General features: G+C 47.0%; 1 protein-coding gene across 1 annotated transcript; it reads left to right on the top strand.

The window, feature by feature from the left end:
- Window positions 1–256: 256 nt before the first annotated feature.
- LOC124622095 lies at window positions 257–23203 on the top strand. Its single transcript, XM_047147688.1, has 3 exons — window positions 257–615; window positions 734–899; window positions 22598–23203. The coding sequence occupies exons 1-3, from the start codon at window positions 501–503 to the stop codon at window positions 22860–22862; spliced, it is 546 nt and encodes a 181-aa protein (XP_047003644.1). The 5' UTR covers window positions 257–500; the 3' UTR covers window positions 22863–23203.
- Window positions 23204–23442: the final 239 nt, after the last annotated feature.

Genomic DNA, 23442 nt, shown 5'->3' with positions numbered 1-23442 from the left:
TAAAAAGACGGTCAAACTCTTAATCTTTCTATTTAATTTTTTTAATTTATTTATTTATACATTGGCGTTGAAACATTTTTTTCCAATTAATGTTTCTCATTTCTTTGATTTTTTCAGTATGTCGCTGATTAAAAATTTAATTCCAGGTACGCTATTAGTATTCAATGCTTTCGTACTGTCTTAATGTTTTTAGTCGTGGACAAACTTTTTCCAATGAAAAATTCCTTGAATCAAATTTAAACCGCTGGCCGACTATCCACGGCCGCCAGGCGGCCGTGGACTAACCTATCGCGGGCAGATGTTGATTAACTTTGGTTTTAAACACGTGGTTATCCGTGGTGTTTACAACTGAACTAGTGTGAGTGAAGTATGGCAGGTTCTCAGTTATTTACAAGTAACAACTGCAAAGGCGAGGCAACGTAACGTAATATGAACACACTATGCTTCATCGAGTGTATATCTGAACTGAAGTGAAAATTTATTTCATATTCCTCAAAATCATGAGGCAAAATGTCGAGTCATCTGCTCCCGAAAGTGAGTGTCGTCGAAAGGGTGATATTAAAAAGTACATGAAAAACAAATGGCGACAAGAAACCTTCAACAAGAAACTTAAAGGTAAGTTAGTTGGGTCGTTATGTTCTAACAGCAAGGTCTTGAGAAGTGTAAGATAGTTGCTTTTGTTCCGCCCCGTGAACATGTAGGTTGTATCACCTTAAAATAATTTAATCTGTAGTCGAGAAGTGGGAAGAGAAGAAACAGAAGACAGCGTTACGGAAGTACTATAAACAACTTCGAAAAGAAGATCCTGGGAAAAATTACGTCCATCCGGCCGATAAGCGTCGAAACCACCGAAGCAGCGAAGACAACGTCCCGGGAGTCTCTTCACAAACAGCTAACAGGTGTGATGCATTTAATATACATCACAGTCTATAGATTTTTTTTTCATTCATGATCCTTAGCCCGTAGTTAATCATGGGAGTATCAGTTATGCTGTTGTCATTTTTCATGAATATTCATTACATTCTAGTTATTTTCAAATCTTTCACCATTTGTACTATCAAAATGTGTCGTGCTCTTATGACTAATTATTTACCTTTTTTATCAAGTGGTAAATGTATAATTCATTGTATAAGTGTGTTTTATAGGGACAAAACAGGGCACAATTTCCGTAATCGCGTTCTCCTGATGAAATGCCTGATTTCTGCATGAAGTGATCTTTTACAGCTAGTGGCCTGCAGCATCACTCCTATGGTGATAGCGTGCAGACCGATTCGTAGTCACTGAGAGGAGGGGGGGAGGCGGCATGGCATGGCATGGCATGGCAGTTGGGTTACAGACCTTAACCCTTACACTACCATTTACTGTTTTTGTTGTTTCAGTGTTAGTTTCTTCATATGAATGGTAAGTCAGTTGTGCACAATCATAGGTATTTGCTGGGGGAGAGGGAAATTTTGAGGGTTGGGACATAAATGTCCCACTGGTAATCTAGACATGACATGAGAGAAACGACTGAATGTGCGAAAGTTTAATTTTTATAAAGTTTATAGCACATGCATGTAGGAAAAGGTTACAATGTGTGTCATAGGATGTGAAACATTTTTTGCAAAAAGGTATTTGAGACATAATTCAAACTGTTTTTGTCCACTTATTAGTTTTCTTCTTGGCACATTTTGTGCATAATCTCCTTCTAGTACCTTCAATTGGCAAGTGGCTATCTACATTTAGAATTAGCTTTGCTGTTTTTGATGACTTGTCGCCGTATATCTTTCATTTGAGATGGCTATTTAGTTTTCTGGCCCCCACCAGTTTTTTGGCGAGTGAAACAACAAATTACAGTGATTTGAGTTCTCACCTTGTATTTTCCTTATGCAAAATCCATGTGTTCACAGCAGAAAGCACATGTAACTTATAAAATACATTGTTTCACATTTTCTTGAGCATTTGTCAGGAGTTCCACCAGCACGTGTAATTGTTGTAGAAACAAATTATGCCTGTGCAATCTACCTCCAGCTTGCTTCCATCTTTGTTTGCGATGAGCTTTTTATATTGTAGCATCGTGACAACTCCAACGAACAATAACTTCTTTAATCTTGCCACTTAGTTGTTGTTGTTTCATGATGCTTTGTAAAAAAAAAAAAAAAAACGGGTTCTCTTTTTCAATTTCCCTTGAAATTTCAGCACATCTTTTCTGGAACGAATAGCTGTACCCACTGATGGAAATCTGGTGGTATTGAGCAACTTGATAATAGTTAAAAATCTGTCAAAAACAAATGACACATGCAGTTTTGATTTTTTTCTGCCAGAACTAAAACAACCCTTTCCCCTAGGATGTTTATCACTGGAAGACATTGCCTTGTTTGTTTCCCTGCATATACATTGAGATCATAGATGTATGCAGTTACAGTGACAAAACATTCCTAAAATTTTATGGCTCATTATATTGGCTTGATAGATAGGTATTATTTTAGAGCAGACCTCCCTTTGGGTTTTGTCATTGGCTTGTCTGTACTCTGGCAGGCGCTTTCTTCCCTTACCTTTGGGAAGGTGTTTTGCAGGCAAGCTAGAACTCCATTAGTATTAAAGGTGTGATCATAAAGAAGTTCAAGATCTATTGATCCAAATTGTACAATATATTAAAATTCTTCAAAGTAGCTGCCTTGAGCAGCATTACACTGCTTCAAGCAATACCCTCATACCTGGTATGCTTCCTGGAAAGTGGTGACAGGAAATTTCTTTATGGCATGTATTTTGACTTTTGGATGTCGTCAGTGGTATCAAAGTGATGCCCCTTTACCTTGGTTTTAATACATGGAAGCAGGAAGGAGACTGATGGTGCTGTATCGAGACTGTACGGTGGCTGCGGCAGCATTGACAAGTTTCACTTTGCTAAGAACTCCCGAATCAACAGTGGCGTGGCACAGCGCATTGTCCTGATGCAGCATCCACATTGAAGTGGGCATGTGCTTTGTGTGATCTGCTAGTAATTTTTTAATTCTCTGAGGTAGTGACTGCATTCAGTTGTTCCTTGCCATACAAACTCCGAATGGATCAAGCTTTATGCTATCATGGTTTTCATTTTTTATTTCCCCATTCTTGCTGTCTTCGGCTTGGGAGACATGGGAGTGTGCCACTCTGACCTTTGTCAATTCGTTTCTGGGGTGTACCCAGAAAACCATGTCTCATTGGCAGCGAGGGCGTTATCTGAAAAACCTTGGTCTCTTTCCAGCCATTCAACAAGTTCTGTCAGAATCTCCAAATGGTTGCGCTTCCGGTCGTCACTGAACACTTTTTGAACCAATTTGGAACACCCGTTACACATACTGAAACCATCGGTAATGATGATGTTAAACACAGTCCCACATAGCATATTTAGCTCATCCGCTAGCCACCAAACACTCGCACGTCTATCAGCATTCAGCAACACAAACACAAGGGTCACGTTCTGGGGTGTGGAACGTGGTGACTGCCGTCCAGAGCATGATTCATGGAAAGCCATTATTAAGCAAAGGGGAGAAAAAATGGTGTGTGTGTGTGTGTGTGTGTGTGTGTGTGTGTGTGTGTGTAAAGAGACACTATACAATGGAAATGAGCATGAAGGCTATAATATAGAAGGGGAAGAGGATGTCATATAAAGAGAGCTGTTCATCAAGAACATTGAACTCGCTGAATAAGATTGAGTGCAAATATTAAAATTTATACCAGATGGCAGTTAAGAGTTGAGGGGCACGAAAGGGAAGCAGTGGTTGGGAAGGGAGTGAGACAGGGTTGAAGCCACTCCTCGATGTTATTTAATCTGTATATTGAGTAAGCAGTAAAGGAAACAAAAGGAAAAATTCGGAGTAGGTATTAAAATCCATGGAAAAGAAATAAAAACTTTGAGGTTCGCCGATGACATTGTAATTCTGTCAGAGACAGCAAAGGACTTGGAATAGCAGTTGAACGGAATGGATAGTGTCTCGAAAGGAGGGTATAAGATGAACATCAACAAAAGCAAAACAAGGATAATGGAATGTAGTTGAATTAAATTGGCTGATGCTGAGGGAATTAGATTAGGAAATGAGACACTTAAAGTAGTAAAGGAGTTTTGCTATTTGGGGAGCAAAATAACTGATGATGGTCGAAGTAGAGAGGATATAAAATGTAGACTGGCAATGGCAAGGAAAGTGTTTCTGAAGAAGAGAAATTTGTTAACATCGAGTATAGATTTAAGTGTCAGGAAGTCGTTTCTGAAAGTATTTGTATGGAGTGTAGCCATGTATGGAAGTGAAACATGGACAATAAATAGTTTGGACAAGAAGAGAATAGAAGCTTTCGAAATGTGGTGCTACAGAAGAATGCTGAAGATTAGATGGGTAGATCACATAACTAATGAAGAGGTATTGAACAGAATTGGGAAGAAGAGGAGTTTGTGGCACAACTTGACAAGAAGAAGGGACCGGTTGGTAGTACATGTTCTGAGGCATCAAGGGATCACCAATTTAGCATTGGAGGGCAGTGTGGAGGGTAAAAATCGTGGAGGGAGACCAAGAGATGAATAGATTAAGCAGATTCAGAAGGATGTAGGTTGCGGTAAGTACTGGGAGATGGAGGCTTGCACAGAATAGAGTAATGTCGAGAGCTGCACTAAACCAGTCTCAGGACTGAAGACCACAACAACAACATACTTAATCGGAGCATCACCTGGGAACTGGTGCAAAAATTACTCACAGGTATAAGTCCTAGGTGACAGATGGAACTAGTCTAGTGTGGGGGATGTTGCCTTCAAATCTTACTTCTGTTATGAATATTCTACTTTCCCTTAATTTACACTGATAGATTCCCAACACCAAGAAGTAGTTGTGTGAGATAAATGAAAGTTGGTAGGCGTGTTTCTACATGTGAAAGATAACATAAATTCAAATTATGCACCATTCACAGAAGAGTGGTGCTAGTAGTGCCACTATGAGGATGCAAATCACGTATGCTTTAAATATGCGCTGTAACTGTTGTGACTGTTAGATACCTTTGCGATAGGGCATAGTTAGATGATGATAGAAAAGAATGCCTTTAACACTAGAAGATGCCATTATCGACAGCTCACTGGGTTTGAACACAATTGTGTAATAGCACTACGAGAAGCTGGCTGATCGTCCACGATATTGCAGATAGATTCGGCAGAAACGTACCCACTGTACACGATTGTTGGCAGCGGTGGTCTGGGAAGCGGTGCTCGCGAGAGGACCGGGCGCAGGACGTCCGTATGGCACTGCCCAGAAGGAAGACTGTTGTATTTGGCGTATTGCTGTTGCACATTGTACTTTGTCTGCAACAGCAATTTGGGCTGCAGTTGGCACCTCAGTGACACGGGAGACTGTTGCAAATCAGTTAATTAAAAAATAGTTCCAAGCCAGATGATTTGTAGCGTGAGCCCCAGCATGTCTGGGGGTAAGAATAGGCCCGATGTATTCCTACCTGTCTTAAGAGCCGACTAATATGAGTTTCACACGTTTCGGCCTTTATGTGATGGTCCCCTGTAGGGTTTGACATCCGTTCTTCAAAATTTTCTCAAAGAGCGAGCCAATTGGGGAAGAGTACCTTGCGTGGTGCATTGTGTCCATTGAGATCTTTAGCCCACTTCCTCATCGTATCATTGCAGTCCCTCTCATTCTCCGTCCCTTGAGCGAGGACACCTTTCTGGGTGCGTTTTGCACTGTGCAGTGTCGCTTTCTGTGTCGACGATGACTGTAGACTTTGTAGCACCTGATATCCGGCACGGTAGCCAGTCCGTTGTGGTAGGGCCACCGTGTACCCCGTTGGTTGTAGCCCCCTGACCACACGCGGATTGCTCTGCTGATGCCTACGCCGTTAACTCCCCACGTATGCCCACTGGGGCATCGGGACTCCCAGCAGTGGCCATCCTGCCAGGGGGCCTTTGCTGCGGCTGGGTGGCACCCGTGGGGAGGGCCCCTGGTCGGAGTGGGTGGCATCAGGGTGGATGACAAGCGATGAAGCGTAGTCAGTCATCTCTTGCTGGTGGTGAAATGCCAGCAGTCTCGTAAGCGTTCACGAGCTCAATTCTATGCACAGAAGTATGATCCCCTCCCTGGCCACACCGTGTGAGGAACGTTAGGCTAAGGATGGCAGCAGATCTTATTTGCCCTGGTACCTTGTATGTTCGAGAGCTGATGGAGAATCTTTCGTGACGATGAAGTCTGTTTTGTGTTGAACATTTAGAGGACAAGTTTGGGGAGGTGGAGGGTTTGTCCAAAATGAGATATGGGTCAGTCTTGATCAAAATAGCATCCTCTGCCCAGTCACGGGAGGTACTTGCTTGTGACAAGCTATGTGATGTTACTGTAACCATCACGCCCCATAAGAGCTTAAATGTGTTCCAGGGTATCATATTTCACAGGAACCTTCTTTTGCAGTCAGTGAGCTGTGTGCCAGTTTAGAGCGGCGAGGTGTACATTTAATCTTTTCCCAACCACGGTGGTACACCTCCCGCATAAGTGGCCCAGGTCATGGCTAATGATTGTGGTTCGCATGCGATTGCTTATTTCTGAACTGGAGTCCTTGCTTGTACGACCTCTCTTAGAGGTCCGTTCACGTACACCTCCGTGGTGTAGCTGTATGCCAAAGCTTCGCCTGGACTTTTTGCATAACCCTAAGGACTCCGTTAACCCTGCAGCTACCCACTGTCACTTCCTCTCGATTCGTGAAGTGTTCCGGGGCTCTGAAGTGGTTTACACTGACGGCTCGATGACTGAGGGAAGGAACTGAAGATATCAGCTGCAGCGGGACGTCACTTGGAATTGGCACTGACAAGGGAAAATGTGTGCCAGTCAGACTCAAACCCAGGATATCCTTTTATAAGACTGTTACATCACACATTCAGTAATTGATACACCTCAGTGGGCGACGAATCCACGACCTCCATTGCTGATGCACAATATCGTTTGACCCCAGGCAGGAATCTAAATTAACAAGCACAGAGGACGTGGACGGTGACTACAGATATGTGTCACTAGGTGGGAATATGGGTCTGCCATGTAGTGTGCCTAGATAGTCTGTGTATTTGCAATAAAGACTTTTCTGGATTGTGCTGTGGTTAACGCAACTGCCTAGCAAGCTGGAGATCGTGGGTTCAAGTCCTGGTCCAGCAAACATTTTCACTCATCAACGCAGATTCCAAATAAAGTCCTGATTCAGCTGATACCAGTTGCTTCCCCTTCCTTTTCTTTCTGCTCCCTACAGTTTCAATTTGCAGGATATGTATCGCAGCTGCGGATTCTGCGTGATGTCTGTTCTTTAGAAAATGCCCGAAATCGCGTGTGCGCCCACACACACACACACACACACACACACACACACACACACACACACACAAGGGGGTCCACAACTCTTTTGTGGACACGTGTGTAGCGAGCACGGGACCCCGAGCTAATATGGCCCTCCTTCCTTTCCGGGCTGCATACCTTCCCTTTCCGCATCCTTCCCCGTCCCCCATCTTCGCCGCCCCCCTCACCTCTGGCTCTTTCCTTCCCTTTCTCCCCCTCTGGGAGTATGGTTTGTGCCTACGTCCGGAGACGGACGGTCGAAACGGTTACAAATTCCTTCCTTTTTACACTTGCAAGTCTTCGTCCTTCCTCTGTCCTTCTCTTTTCCTTCCCTCATCTCTTTGCCCTTTTCTCTGCTGTGGCGTTTGAGACCCCTCTTCTTTCCTTTCCCCTTCTCTTTTTTCCTCCCTGTGCGTGTCTGAAGGCCGACCCACGCATTTCCATGCGTAGCCGGTGACGGGGTAACGCGTAATTCCCTGCCACGGGTAGACAGGTAGGACACGTACGTACCCCCTGGTAACGGCCAGGCCCAGGGAGGAGTGATTACCCGAGCTGATACCTTCTGAAAGTGCCGATTGGTCCCTCCGTCCATTTGTCGGGAGGTGTGACCTGAGGTGTGAACAATCACCTAAGGCGGGAGTGCCCTCAGAGAGGGCCCCCACAAGGGAGGAGCGCGCCATCGGAGACGCTGGTAATCATGGGGGATTCTTCCGCAATGGTTTCCTCACCTTCCACTATGTCTGCTCACAAGCATAAGTTCACCGAGTCTCAGCCACAGACAGTTCTTCCATCGTTGCCACAGTTCCTTGTTGTTTCTCGGTCTGACGAAGGTCACGAGTTCTCCACGGTCAACCCTTTCATTATTCAGAAAGGTGTCCACGCAATTGCAGGTCCTGTAAAGTCTTGTTCCAAATTATGGAATGGCACCCTGTTGTTAGAAACAGTCAGTGCCCTCCAGGCACAAAAATTGCTGCGTACGTCTCTGCTCCACACCTTCCCTGTCCGGGTGGAACCGCACTGTACCTTAAATTCCTCGCGTGGAGTCGTTTATACACGCTCCCTCGATGGATTGTCTGACGAAGAAATTCAGCACTACCTGTCTGACCAGGGCGTAACGGCTGTTCATAGAGTTATGAAAAGGGTTGACACGAACATCATTCCAACCCGCACTGTCTTCTTGACATTTGACAAAGTTCAACTCCCATCCAAAATCAAAGCAGGCTATGAGATAATTTCCGTTCGCCCTTACGTCCCAAACCCTACGCATTGCTATCGGTGTCAGCGGTTCAATCACACCAGCCAGTCCTGTTCCAATCCGGCCGAATGTGTTACGTGTGGCAAGGCTGCCCATGAGGGTGCTTGTCCTCTTCCATCCCCTCGCTGCATTAACTGTATGGGTGACCACGCTGCTTCCTCTCGAGATTGCCCCGTTTTTAAGGACGAAAAGCTCATCCAGGAAATCAGAGTGAAGGAAAAGGTGTCGACCTTTGCTGCTCGAAAATTATTTGCCAGTCAACAGCCCACCGTGCCTCAGACAGGAAAATACAGCACTGTCCTTGCTTCTCCTCGGCCAACAAAGGAGGCGGCCACGCAGACGTGCGACCTCACCTTTAGTCTCATTCGTCAGATCGGCCAGCGCAAAGATCACCCGTTCAACCTCACCCCTTTCGCCTGCCCACTCTATGGCTCACCCTTCATCGGGTTCTGCTAAATCTCGAGCTCAAAAGTCAGACACCAAGACTTCGAAAAAAGAGCATACTCGTGAAGATTTTTACGTACCCCAACTTCACACCCATCGGTTCCTCCTTCATCTAAACATCATCCTTCCAAGAAGGCTACAAAGAAACCCAGTTCATCTCCTTCTCCGCCAAGGCGTGTCCCATCTACAGCACCACCTGGCGGAAATCGCCCTCGGCCGTCTTCTGTGTCGCCGAGGCGCACTGCTGGCAGCCGATCAACCGGCCGATCACTGGTGGCAGGAGCTGCTCCTGAACAACCTATGGATCAGGATCTTCTGCCTTCGGCTGAATGCCATTCCATGCTGTCGGTCGCAAGCTCTGAGCAGTCGTTGAGTTGACAGTGACCTTAGTCACATTCCTCCATTTTCTGTTCACCCTATGTCCATTATCCACTGGAATATCCGCGGCATTCGAGCCAATCGGGATGAATTGTCGGTCCTCATACGATCCTACTCGCCGGTCATCTTCTGTCTTCAGGAAACAAAGCTGCGTCCCCATGACCGCTTTGTTCTCCCTCATTTTCAGTCCGTCCGATATGATCTCCCCTCTGTTGCAGGCACTCCAGCCCGTGGAGGACTCGTGATTCTTCTCCGTGATACTCTCCATTATCACCCAATCCACTTAAACACTTCCTTCCAAGCTGTTGCCGTCCGTCTTTCCCTTTCTGGATACACGTTCTCTCTTTGTACTGTATATATTCCATCGTCCACACCAATGGCATGAGCTGATCTCCTTCATCTTCTTGGTCAGCTTCCACCCCCCTATTTGCTGGTTGGGGACTTCAATGCCCACCACCCGCTTTGGGGATCTCCATATCCCTGTCCACGTGGCTCACTATTGCTAGACGTCTTCCACCAAGCGGATCTGGTTTGCCTCAACATTGGGGTCCCTACATTTTTGTCTGCCTCCACGACAAATTTATCTCGTTTGGACCTTGCGGTCGGTACTGTTCCGCTAGCTCGGCGCTTCGAATGGTTCGCCCTTGATGATACACACTTGAGTGACCACTTTCCATGCGTCCTTAGACTGCAGCCTCAACTGCCATATATGCGCCCGCAATGCTGGAAGTTTGCCCAAGCAGATTGGACACTTTTTTCGTCTCTAGCAACATTCGATGACCGTCACTTTCCCAGCATCGACGATGAGGTCAAACACATTACCGACGTTATTCTTACAGCTGCGGAACGTTCAGTACCATGCACCTCCGAATTGCCCTGGCGCCCCCCAGTTCCTTGGTGGAACGAGGCATGCCGTGACGCAATACGTGAGCGGCGACGTGCTCTCCGCGTTTTCCGCCACCATCCTACTTTGGCCAACTGTATCCGCTATAAGCAGTTACGTGCGCGATGCCGTTGTGTCATCCGCGATAGCAAGAAGGCAAGCTGGAAATTCTTTATTAGCTCATTTAACACCTTCACTCCCTCCTCGGAAGTCTGGAGTCGGCTTCGACGGTTCTCAGGCGCGCCTAGTTTCTCCCCGGTCTCTGGGCTCACCGTCGCGCATGATACATTAGTGGACCCCGTCGCAATTTCTAACTCATTGGGTCAGCACTTTACTGAGATTTCGAACTCTTCAAATTACCCGCCAGCATTTCTCCCGAAGAAACGTGCAGTGGAAGTGTGACATCTTGCTTTCTCCTCTCAAAATCGCGAAAGCTACAATACTGTTTTCTCCATGTGGGAACTACAACATGCACTCTCTTCTTCTCGCTCCTCCACCCCAGGACCGGATGGTATCCATGTCCAAATGTTGCTGCATTTATCAACCCATAGTCTGCGTTACCTCCTTCTCCTTTATAATCGAATTTGGACCGACAGTACCTTTCCGAGACGATGGCGGGAAGCTATCGTCATTCCTGTTCCGAAACCTGGAAAGGACAAACATCTCCCCTCTAGCTATCGCCCCATTTCTCTCACGAGTAGTGTCTGTAAGGTTTTGGAGCATATGGTGAATTACCGTTTAGCTTTGTGGCTGGAATCCTGCAGTCTTTTAACACCTGCCCAATGCGGATTCCGAAAGCATCGTTCTGCAGTTGACCATCTTGTTCCTCTCTCCACTTATATCATGAACAATTTTCTCCGGAAACGCCAAACAGTAGCAATATTTTTTGATCTGGAGAGAGCATACGATACCTGTTGGAGGACAGGCATCCTCCGCACACTGTTCTCTTGGGGCTTTCGAGGTCGGCTGCCCCTTTTTCTTCGCGAATTTATGGCAGAGCGCAAATTTAGGGTGCGGGTGAACACTACTCTCTCCCGCACTTTCTCCCAAGAAAACGGGGTACCCCAGGGCTCCGTGCTGAGTGTTGTACTGATTGCCATTGCCATATATCCAATTATGGATTGTCTCCTTCCTGATGTCTCGGGCACCCTCTTTGTGGACGATTTTGCGATCTACTACAGCTCTCAACGGACCAGCCTTCTTGAACGTCGTCTTCAAGGATGTCTCTATCCCCTCCACTCTTGGAGCATCGAAACCGGCTTCCGTTTTTCTCCCAGTAAGACCGTTTGTGTCAGTTTTTGGCGACGTAAGGAGTTTCTTCCGCCCTCCTTACATCTAGGTCCTGTCAACCTTCCATTTTCAGACGTCGCTAAATTCTTGGGTCTTATGTTTGACAGAAGACTGTGCTGGTCCTCCCATGTTTCCTATCTTTCGGCTCGCTGTCTGCGATCCCTCAACACCCTCCGTGTCCTGAATGGTACCTCCTGGGGAGCGGACCGAGTGGTCCTTCTCCGCCTCTATCGTGCCTTAGTTCGCTCGAAATTGGACTATGGAATAGTCTACTCCTCTGCTCGGCCGTCTATTCTTCGGCGTCTCGACTCTATCCACCACCGTGGATTACGTTTAGTGTCTGGAGCTTTTTACACCAGCCCTGTGGAAAGCCTTTATGCTGAGACTGCTGAACCTCCGCTGTCCAATCGGCGAGCAGTCCTTCTGAGTCGTTATGCTAGCCATCCGTCTTCCATGCCTGCTAATCCAGCCCATGACATTTTTTTCGACACCTCCTTTGATGTAGGATACGCAGGCCGTCCCTCCTCCCTACTACCACTGGGAGTCCGCTTCCGTCAACTGCTCCATTCTCTTTCCTTCCGCTTTCGTAAAACTTTCTTGACAACTTGGGGTACAGCACCGCCTTGGCTCCGTCCCCGGATCTGCCTGCTCTGTGACCTTTGTCGATTTCCCAAGGAAGGTACCCCTTCACTTGTTTATCGTCGGGCATTTGCTGTTCTATGTGCACAAATGACGGAAGCCACATTTATTTACACCGACGGCTCGAAAACATCGTTAGGTGTAGGGAGTGCCTATATTGTTGGCGACACCCCAAATCACTTTCAGCTTCCCGACCAGTGTTTGGTTTGTACTGCGGAGCTTTACGCTGTTCTCCAGGCTGTCCACTACATCCGCCGCCATCAGCGGATACAGTACGTTATCTGCTCAGATTCTCTCAGCTCTCTCCTCAGTCTCCAAGCTCTTTACCCTGTGCACCTTCTGGTCCACCGGATTCAGGACTGTCTGCACTTGCTCCACCTGGGGGGCGTCTCGGTGGCGTTACTCTGGCTCCCAGGACACGTTGGTATCTGTGGAAATGAGGCGGCCGATATTGCAGCCAAGGCTGCAGTCTCTCTTCTTCGGCCAGCTATTCGATCGACTCCCTTTGCTGATCTACGGAGCGTTTTATGTCGTCGTGTTCTTCATTTATGGCACGCACATTGGTCGACCCCCCCTGCGGGTCCGGGGATTAGAATAGGCCCGAGGTATTCCTGCCTGTCGTAAGAGGCGACTAAAAGGAGTCCCACCCCCTCAAGGGGGTCGTTAGCGCCTGCGTCCGGAGACGGACGGTTCCACGACCTCTATTTGCGGTCATTTTGCTTTTTCACTTCTCGTTTCTTCCTTCCTTTGGTTGGTTCCTTTCTTTGCTCTTCTCCACTTCACTGTCTTCCTTACTCTTTCCCTTGTCTTCTCCTCCTTGTCTTCTCCTCCTTGTCTTCTCCTCCTTGTCTTCTCCTCCTTGTCTTCTCCTCCTTGTCTTCTCCTCCTTGTCTTCTCCTCCTTGTCTTCTCCTCCTTGTCTTCTCCTCCTTGTCTTCTCCTCCTTGTCTTCTCCTCCTTGCCTTCTCCTCCTTGCCTTCTCCTCCTTGCCTTCTCCTCCTTGCCTTCTCCTCCTTGCCTTCTCCTCCTTGCCTTCTCCTCCTTGCCTTCTCCTCCTTGCCTTCTCCTCCTTGCCTTCTCCTCCTTGCCTTCTCCTCCTTGCCTTCTCCTCCTTGCCTTCTCCTCCTTGCCTTCTCCTCCTTGCCTTCTCCTCCTTGCCTTCTCTGGTCTCCGCCTCGGCGTTTGAGACAGTCTGTCCTCTCTCTCCCTCTCTCTCTTCTTTTTCCTCTTCTTCCTTCCTCCCTGTGCGTGCCTGAAGGCCGACCCATGCGTTCGCACGCGTAGCCGGTGACGGGGTAACGTGTAATTCCCCGCCCTGGGTAGACATGTAAGGCACGCACGTACCCCCTGGTAAAGGCCAGGCCCAGGGTGGGGTGATTGCCTGAGCTGATACCTTCTGACCATGCCGATTGGTCCCTCCGTCTGTTTCTCGGGAGGTGTGACCTGAGGTGTAAACATTCACCTAAGGCGGGAGTGCCCTCTGAGAGGGTTCCCATAAGGAAGGAGCGCGCCATCGGAGACGCTGGCAATCATGGGGGATTCCTTCACAATGGATTTCACTCCATCTCTCTCGACTTCTGCCCACAAACGGAAACATGACCAGCCCCCAGTGGCAAAAGTACTACCGCCTGCCCCACAGTTCCTCGTCGTTTCTCGATCTGAGGACGGAAAGGATTTTTCCTCTGGCAACCCTTTCGTTATCCAGAAGGGCGTAGATGCCATAGCCGGATCTGTCAAATCTTGTACCAGGTTGCGTAACGGTACCTTATTACTAGAAACTGAGAGCGCCTTTCAGGCACAAAAACTGCTTCGGGCCACACTCCTGTACACGTTCCCTGTCCGGGTGGAGGCTCACCGAACTTTGAATTCGTCTCGTGGTGTAGTCTATACTAGCTCCCTCGACGGATTGACTGACGAGGAGATTCAATCTTTCCTCGCTGAGCAGGGCGTGACGGCTTTCCATAGGGTCATGAAAAAGGTCAACAATGACCTTGTACCGACCCGGACACTTTTCTTGACCTTCGATAGTGTTAAGCTGCCATCGCGCATCAAGGCGGGCTACGAGGTTATTTCTGTTCGCCCCTATGTCCCGACACCTACGCGCTGCTACAAGTGTCAGCGTTTCAATCACACTCGACAGTCTTGTTCCAATGCGGCTAAATGTGTCACTTGTGGCAGGGATGCCCATGAGGGTGACTGTCCACCTCCGTCTCCTCGTTGTGTGAACTGTCAGGGTGACCATGCCGCATCCTCCCGCGACTGTCCTGTCTACAAGGAAGAACGCTGTATCCAAGAAATTCGGGTCAAAGAGAAAGTGTCCACCTCAGCTGCTCGCGAGCTATTGGCTAGTAGGAAGCCCACGCTGCTCCCAGCGGGGAAATACAGTACTGTCCTCGCCTCTCCTCGGACTCCCAGAGAGGTGGCAACCCAGACATGCGATCTGACCTTCAGCACCACGGTCGTCCGTTCGGCCAGTGCTAAGATCGCGCGGTCGACGTCTCCTCTTCCTCCCATCACCCCACAGACACCAGCCCCTTCATCAGCTTCTGCTAAGACGAAGACCCAGAAGTCAGATGCACGGGCCTTCAAGAAGGAACCGTCCCGTGCAGACTTCCTACGTACCTCGACCTCCCAGCCTTCGACCGGTACTTCCACCAAACGTCCTTCCAAGAAGGCTCATAGGAAGCACAGTTCTCCTTCTCCGCCACGGCGCATTTCTTCTCCTGCGCCACCCAGCGGTTGCCGCCCCAGGTCGTCATCTGTTTCGCCTGGCCGCACCGCTGGTAGCCGAACATCTGGCCGTTCACCGGCGGAGGAAGCTCCCCCTCCCGGCCATCTTCCCAAGATGGCCGATGAACCTATAGACCCAATGGACGATGACTGTCCGCCTACTGATAGCGGCGGCAGTGCTCACTCGAAGCCAGGCCCTCAGCGGCCTTCGAGGTGACCCCTTCTTTCATCTTCCTTTTCTTCTTACGATGGCACTTATTCACTGGAATATTCGCAGCATTCGCTCCAACCGAGAGGACTTGAAGTTGTTGCTCTGCTTGCACCGTCCGCTCGTTGTAGCCCTCCAGGAAACGAAACTATGCCCATGCGATCAAATTGCTTTGGCACACTACACCTCTGTGCGTTTTGACCTACCCCCTGTGGTAGGTATCCCGGCTCATGGAGGGGTTATGTTGCTGGTCCGGGATGATATTTACTACGATCCCATCACGTTGCACACCGGCCTGCAGGCAGTTGCCATCCGCATTACTCTCCCCACTTTTACATTTTACATTTGTACCGTTTACACTGCATCGTCATCTGCCGTTACCAGGGCAAACATGATGCAACTTATTGCTCAGCTACCTGCACCATTTTTGTTAACTGGAGACTTCAATGCCCACCATCCCCTTTGGGGCTCTCCAGCATCCTGCCCGAGGGGCTCCCTGTTAGCAGACCTTTTCAACCAGCTCAATCTTGTCTGCCTCAATACTGGCGCCCCTACTTTTCTCTCGGACACATCTCACACCTATTCCCATTTAGACCTCTCTATATGTACTCCCCAACTTGCATGCCGGTTTGAGTGGTATGCACTTTCTGATACATATTCGAGCGACCACTTCCCGTGTGTTATCCATCTCCTGCAGCATACCCCCTCTCCGTGCTCATCTAGTTGGACCATCTCCAAAGCAGACTGGGGGCTCTTCTCTTCCAGGGCGACCTTTCAGGATCAAACCTTCACAAGCTGCGATCGTCAGGTCGCACACCTCACGGAAGTCATTCTCGCTGCTGCTGAATATTCCATCCCTCACCCTACTTCTTCTCCACGTCGCGTACTGGTCCCCTGGTGGACCGCAGCATGTAGAGATGCTTTACGTGCTCGTCGACGTGCTTTACGCACCTTTAAACGCCACCCTACAGTGGCGAATTGTATCAATTATAAACGATTACGTGCACAGTGTCGTCGTATTATTAAAGAAAGCAAGAAAGCCAGCTGGGCTGCTTTCACAAGCACCTTCAACAGTTTTACTCCTTCTTCTGTTGTCTGGGGTAGCCTGCGCCGGCTATCTGGCACTAAGGTCCACTCACCAGTTTCTGGCTTGACGGTCGCGAATGACGTCCTTGTGGCCCCTGAGGATGTCTCCAATGCCTACGGCCGCTTTTTCGCCGAGGTTTCGAGCTCCGTTCATTACCACCCTGCCTTCCTCCCCCGCAAACAGGCAGAGGAGGCTAGGCCACCTAACTTCCGCTCCTCGAATCGTGAAAGTTATAATGCCCCATTCACCATGCGGGAACTCGAAAACGCACTTGGCCGATCACGGTCCTCCGCTCCAGGGCCTGATTCTATTCATATTCAGATGCTGCAGAACCTTTCTCCTGCGGGTAAAGGTTTTCTTCTTCGTACTTACAATTGCATCTGGATTGAGGGACATGTTCCCGCATGCTGGCGCGAGTCTATTGTTGTCCCGATTCCTAAGCCGGAGAAGGACAAGCACTTGCCTTCCAGTTATCGACCCATCTCGCTTACCAGCTGTGTCTGTAAAGTGATGGAGCGAATGGTTAACTCTCGATTGGTTTGGCTGCTCGAGTCTCGACGCCTACTTACCAATGTACAATGTGGATTTCGTAGGCGCCGCTCTGCTGTTGACCATCTGGTTACCTTGTCGACCTTCATTATGAATAACTTCTTGCGGAAGCGCCCGACTGCGGCTGTGTTCTTTGATTTGGAGAAGGCTTACGACACCTGTTGGAGGGCAGGCATTCTCCGCACCATGCATACATGGGGCCTTCGGGGTCGCCTCCCTCTTTTTATTCGTTCCTTTTTAATGGATCGACAGTTCAGGGTACGTGTGGGTTCTGTCCTGTCGGACACCTTTCGCCAGGAGAATGGGGTGCCACAGGGCTCAGTTTTGAGCGTCGCTCTCTTCGCCATCGCGATCAATCCAATAATGGATTGCCTCCCAGCTGATGTATCAGGCTCCCTTTTCGTGGACGATTTTACCATCTATTGCAGCGCGCAGTGTACACGTGTCCTGGAGCGCTGTCTTCAGCGTTCTCTTGACCGTCTTTACTCCTGGAGTGTCGCCAATGGCTTCCGTTTTTCTGCCGAGAAGACGGTCTGTATTAACTTCTGGCGCTACAAAGAGTTTCTCCCACCATCCTTACGACTTGGCCCCGTTGCTCTCCCAATCGTGGAGACAACAAAATTTTTAGGTCTTACATTTGACAGGAAACTTAGCTGGTCTCCACATGTGTCACATTTGGCTGCCCGTTGTACCCGTTCTTTAAATGTCCTCAGTGTTCTCAGTGGTATGTCGTGGGGAGCAGATCGAACCGTCCTGCTTCGTCTATATCGGTCGATCGTCCGCTCCAAGCTGGATTATGGGAGCTTCGTATACTCCTCTGCACGGCCATCCATCTTACGCCGCCTCAACTCCATACAACATCGGGGTTTACGACTTGCGATCGGAGCATTTTATACTAGTCCCGTAGAGTGTCTTCATGCTGACGCTGGCGAATTGCCACTCACCTACCGGCGCGATATACTGCTTTGTCGGTATGCCTGTCGGCTACTGTCAATGCCCGACCACCCGTCTTATCGTTCCTTTTTTGACGACTCTCTCGACCGTCAATATGGGTTGTATGTCTCTGCCCTGCTACCCCCTGGAGTTCGCTTCCGTCGCCTCCTTCAACACCTTAATTTTTCCCTCCCTGCAACCTTTCGAGTGGGCGAGAGCCACACGCCACCTTGGCTCCAGGCTCAGGTCCGCGTTCACCTTGACCTCAGCTCGCTCCCAAAATAGGTTACCCCCGGTTCGGTCCCCGAAGTTCATCAATATGACCTTCATTTATACAGATGGCTCAGAGTCCTATGACGGGGTCGGGTGTTCTTTTATTGTCGGGGCACGAAGTTTCAAATACCGGCTCCATGGCCATTGTTCGGTCTTCACAGCTGAGCTCTTTGCCCTCTACCAGGCTGTTCTTTACATCTGCCGCCACCGACATTCTGCTTGTCATCTGCTCCGATTCCCTGCGCGCCATCCAGAGCCTCAGTGATCCGTATCCGGTTCACCCTTTCGTGCACCGGATCCAACGCTTTCTTCAGCAGCTGGTGGACGTCGGTTCTCTGGTTAGCTTTATGTGGGTCCCTGGCCATGTCGGTATCCCTGGGAACGAAGCTGCAGATGCTGCGGCCAAGGCTGCGGTCCTCCAGCCTCGGACAGCTTCTTGTTGTGTCCCTTCGTCGGATTGTGGCAGGGTAATTTGTCAGCGCATTTTATCGCTGTGGCATGCCGATTGCGCTGCACTTACAGACAACAAGCTTCGGGCCTTGAAACCTCTTCCCGCGGCTTGGACGTCCACCTCCCGCCCTTCTTGGCGGGAGGAGGTCTTTTGGCCCGGTTACGCATTGGACACTGCCGGTTCAGCCATCGCCATCTGCTGACGGCTGCGCCAGCGCCGTTCTGCCCATGTGGGCAATTGCTGACGGTCCGCCACATTTTAATGTCCTGTCCGGATTTTAACACACTGCGTCTTGATCTTAACCTGCCATGCACTCTAGATGCCATTTTAGCGGATGACCCACGAGCAGCTGCTCGCGTTCTTCGTTTTATCAATTTGACAAACCTCTCTAAGGACATTTGATGATACTGTTTTTTAATCCTATGCCTGTCAGTCTGTCTTTTATCGTGTTTTCCCTTTTAGTTGTTGTGCATTCTTAACGTAGTCAGGGCGCTAATGACCATTGAAGTTGTGCGCCCTAAAACCACAAAAAAAAAAAAAAAAAAAAAAAAAAAAAAAAAAAAGCATTGGTCGACACTTCCCCATAATAAATTGCGGGACGTGAAAGCTCTTCCTTGTGCTTGGACCTCTTCCTCCTGAACGCGTCGTCGGGAGGAGGTAATTTTAACTAGACTCCGGATAGGGCACTGTCTTTTTAGCCCTCGACATCTTTTAAGCGGCGATCCTCCCCCACTCTGTCCCCACTGCTCTCAGCTGTGGACGGTAAGACCCCTTTTAATTGAGTGCCCCTATTTTAATCCGTTACGCTCCCGTCTACAGCTATCGCCTGATATATCGTCGATTTTAGCAGATGACACGCGGTCAGCCGATCGCGTTATCGAGTTTATTAGTGCCAGTGAGATGACGTCAGTCATTTGAAGCTCTTTTTGGTGACAACCAACCCCTTTCTGTAGAGGATTTTTAAGCTTTCCTTCTGCCTTTCGTTTCTCCAATTTTATGACTTTTGTTCCCATTGCTGCTGGTTTCCATTTTCGGTTTTTTACCGTTTCCTAAGTCACGGACCGGGCGCTAATGACCATAGCAGTTTTGCGCCCTAAAACAAAAAAAACCACACACACACACACACACACACACACACACACACACACACACACACACGCGCGCGCGTGCGCCCGCACACGTAAACCTGGAGCAGTCAATTGCAGGAGCAATCTTCAGTGTTATATCATTAACCAGTCAACAGTCCCTGTGAGTGACTACCAAGTTTTCATCTAAGCTGAAAACTGATGCATACTGAATCGTATCAGTACTGATTGTGGCAGACTTGGAGCATTCCTGTCCCAATGGGGCTGGAAGTGCCCTCCTGAATCTGACTGTGTCGGTGAGCAACAAATAGTACATAACATTTGAATGTTCCCTCGGAGCTTTTGAAGGGGCAGTGGAAGACCTTTGCAATTTGTCTGCAGAAGCATGTGACTGGATTTCAAACCTGGACTTAGACCTATCATGAAACTTACGAGCTTGAGACAGTGTTTAGCTGTGTAGAAATTTATGTATTTGTTGTAAACAATCGTCATAGTGTAATATAAGTAAAAATTACACCTAATTAGCGAAAATTAAAAAAGACAAATACATTGTCTTACCATTGTGTTGTCAAAGATCAGACAAAATCCAGCATGTCCTGCAAAAAGAAAAATTTACATGTTGATTGCCAGTAGCCCGCGGCGGAGCAGTGATGTCTGCTTTGGCCACTGCCGACCACACAGCAGTCAATATGTTAAAAATCTATTTCAGATCAGAGAACACAATAAGAGCATGCATGTACCTTTCACCAGAACGACACATTATTTTTCATACCTGGAGTTTATAAATTAAAATGTAAAAACTGTGTAAAATATACGACGGGAAGACAGGAAGGAATCTGAAACAAAGATTGTAAGAATACATGCACAGTGGAAGTAACCCATCAGCATTCAGTACACATCTGAGAGAACAGTGTCACAAGATGACACACAGCACAATGGCACATCCATTCTATACATAGCTGATAAAGAAAAATACTGCTTCAGGAAATAGAAATCTTTACTCTCATGAAGAAAAGACCTTGGTAAAATTCTAAACAAGCAGACGTAAAAAGGAAAATTTTACAAAAGTCTTCATCCAAAGATGGAGCAGCTTCTTAAAAAATACATACAATTTTATACTAATTGTATTTTATACATTTTACTAATTTATCACCCATAATATCAATAAACAAAGAGTGATTGCTCAAATCACCTAAACCACAGAAAACAATACACACAAACTGATATCTTTGGTGCAAAATATATCGTAACATTAATACATCTCTATAAAATTCTGCAATAGAAAAACAGGACCAAACCATGCGGTCACAAAACTAAACTACACATAAGCACTATACAGTCTAACACAAAATTATAAATGCATCCCATTGTAGTTATTCTTGTCTTTGGACTGAAGACAAGAACAACCACCCACGCTATATAGACTACAGCATATAACATTGACAGTATTATGAAAAGGATAGTTGCTACTCACCATATAGTAGCGATGATGAGTCGTAGTTAGGCGCAATAAGACTATGAGAAAGTAATCTTTCGGCCAACAAGACTTGCATTGGAAATAGACTACATACACACATGTGCACACGCGTGTACACACAAATGATCATTCTCTGGCTGCTGAGCACAGCAGCCAGTCTCTGTGTGTGTGTGTGTGTGTGTGTGTGTGTGTGTGTGTGTGTGTGTGTGTGTGTGTGTGTGTGCGCGCGTGTTACCCATGTCTATAAATATACAAACAATGCAGTTTATCAGATAAATTGTCATTTTGATCTGTGTGTTGCACAATTTTTTTTAATTATTTTTTTTATGTAGATGGATGTAAAGGCTAAATTTCTGCTTCAGCATTGAATAGTCATGATGTAAACTATACATTATGTGAGGGTGACTGGTGGAATAGAACGATAGCTTGCATTCTACTGTGTCAAGATATCAAACTGTAAGAGCAAAAGACAGTTCCGAAGTTTATAAGACACATTTTGTATTGGAAGGAAGGGTGACAGAAATTTTTTAACTTGTTCACATTGCCATTGTATTGACTACCGCCAAAACTAGTAACCTCTTGGTCAGTTCCATTCTCATCATCCTCAGTCATTAACATCTTATTCATACACACAAACATCTATTTTGGACCAAGTTGCATTTGGCAACTTTTGTTCCACACCAAATAAAAGCAAATTGTAGTACCTCAAAGCTTGTCGATAAATGTCATTGAAAGATCTGCCACTTTGCTTACTGTCACAAACATTCTTCATTACCTTTCTAAATGAGTCCCTAAGTTTGTAATATTTTTTATTCCCCCCCCCCCCCCCCCCTCCCCCTGCAACAGTTGTGGTTTGCTTTGAGAAAAACTGGTATGTAAAACAGTTCACCATAGCCTGCAGTCTTTAAATTCTAATTTATATTTGGGTGTCTCATTTATGTTACGATGTCACTTTCCACATACATTTGTCCTTAAAGCATATTGATATTTATAGACTGTCGCAAAATCCTTGGTCCAGTAGTGGCGATCCGCTATAATCAGGGTATATGCTGTAGGTTACTGATGAGAAGAATCTGCAGGAGTGTGCACAACAGCAGCATGCCAAAAATGTGTAGTGCCAGACATGTATGTCTAAATGCACTGGTGGGCAGGTATGGGTGTCAATGTGACCAGCAGCTTAATTACACACCTGCCTTCTTAGAAACCATTCACATGGAAATCCTTCTGAGCAGAACTGTGGGACTCATCCAGAATGGGAGCATATGTGTGTGAGCCTCTGTTTTTTTGTGGTGTGTGTGTGGGGGGGGGGGGGGGGGGGGGGGGGAGGAGATATACTTTTATTTACTTTTCCAGATTGTTTTTTCATTTGCATTGTGATAACACTTGTTCTGTTGTGAAGGGTATATATATCTCTCTCTCTCTCTCTCTCTCTCTCTCTCTCTCTCTCTCTCTCTCTTCCCCCCCCCCTCCCTCCCTCCCTCCCTCCCTCCCTCACTCACCCCTTTTCTCCCCATTCTTTGTTGCACTGTCTCCTTTTGTTAAACAAAAGGTATTACCATTGTACAGGAGTACTAATTTAATGTAATAATGATTGTTTCAGGGACTCAAGTACTCTATCTCTAAAGAAGCATAAAGCAAGTGCCTTTAAACGAGCATTACAAACATTTGAGGAGAAACAACGAGAAAAAGAGGCTAAGGTGAAAATGGTAGAGCAACAGTTGATGCAGAAACAGGAAAGATTAAAACAGTACAAAAATAAACGCACTGAAAATTTTAAAAAACTGTCCTTAAAAACTGCACGTGGTCAACCTGTTATGGCAGGTCGCATACAGATGCTTTTAAGTAAAATTGAAAAAGATGGATAATCAGTGTGTGAAAAATGTGGTTTTTTATTTCAGTGTTCTATTACTATTGTTGTGAAAAATCTTCTGAACACCAGAAGATAAAATTCAGTAAAGAGACTGGTGCGTGTGTGCATGCGTGCGTGCACACTTTTCACACTTTTTCAGAAATTTTTTCTCTTATGTTCATGTACTCAGTTAGCATAAGTTGTAAGATAGGCTGAAAATGTCTATATCTTAACCAATAATTTCAAAAAGCTGAAATACTGTATTTTGTATGTGCTGTAACTGGCAGTTGGAGTGATGAAGCACCATTTGAGGAAAAAAAAATCACATCATGTAAATAAAAAGTACCTCCTTGGTCATATGTTATGTTTTATTGTGTAAAGTTGAAAACATCGGAATCTCTAACATGGAATACACATTTTTATAGATTTTTATTGTATTTGTATGATGTTAACAAGGTATTATACTGAGAATACAGACCAGGAAAGTTTCATTTGGAATTCATATAGTGCTGGAAAAAAACTAAGACCACCACCTAACAGCACTTATCTCAGTGCTGCCCATAAACTTACTTCGTATCAAATTTGTTTTATTCTGT

This window comes from Schistocerca americana, chromosome 7 (genome assembly GCF_021461395.2).
Source record: "Schistocerca americana isolate TAMUIC-IGC-003095 chromosome 7, iqSchAmer2.1, whole genome shotgun sequence".
Taxonomy (NCBI): domain Eukaryota; kingdom Metazoa; phylum Arthropoda; class Insecta; order Orthoptera; family Acrididae; genus Schistocerca; species Schistocerca americana.
The sequence above is the reverse complement of the archived record's forward strand: the minus strand, read 5'-3'. Positions and strand labels throughout refer to the sequence as shown.

Excerpts from the sequence above, each read along its gene's own strand:
- LOC124622095 (XM_047147688.1), top strand. The coding sequence starts at position 501 with ATGAGGCAAAATGTCGAGTCATCTGCTCCCGAAAGTGAGTGTCGTCGA. Across the intron at positions 616-733 it reads CTTCAACAAGAAACTTAAAG|TCGAGAAGTGGGAAGAGAAG; the intron begins GTAAGTTAGTTG and ends TTTAATCTGTAG. Across the intron at positions 900-22,597 it reads TCTTCACAAACAGCTAACAG|GGACTCAAGTACTCTATCTC; the intron begins GTGTGATGCATT and ends TGATTGTTTCAG.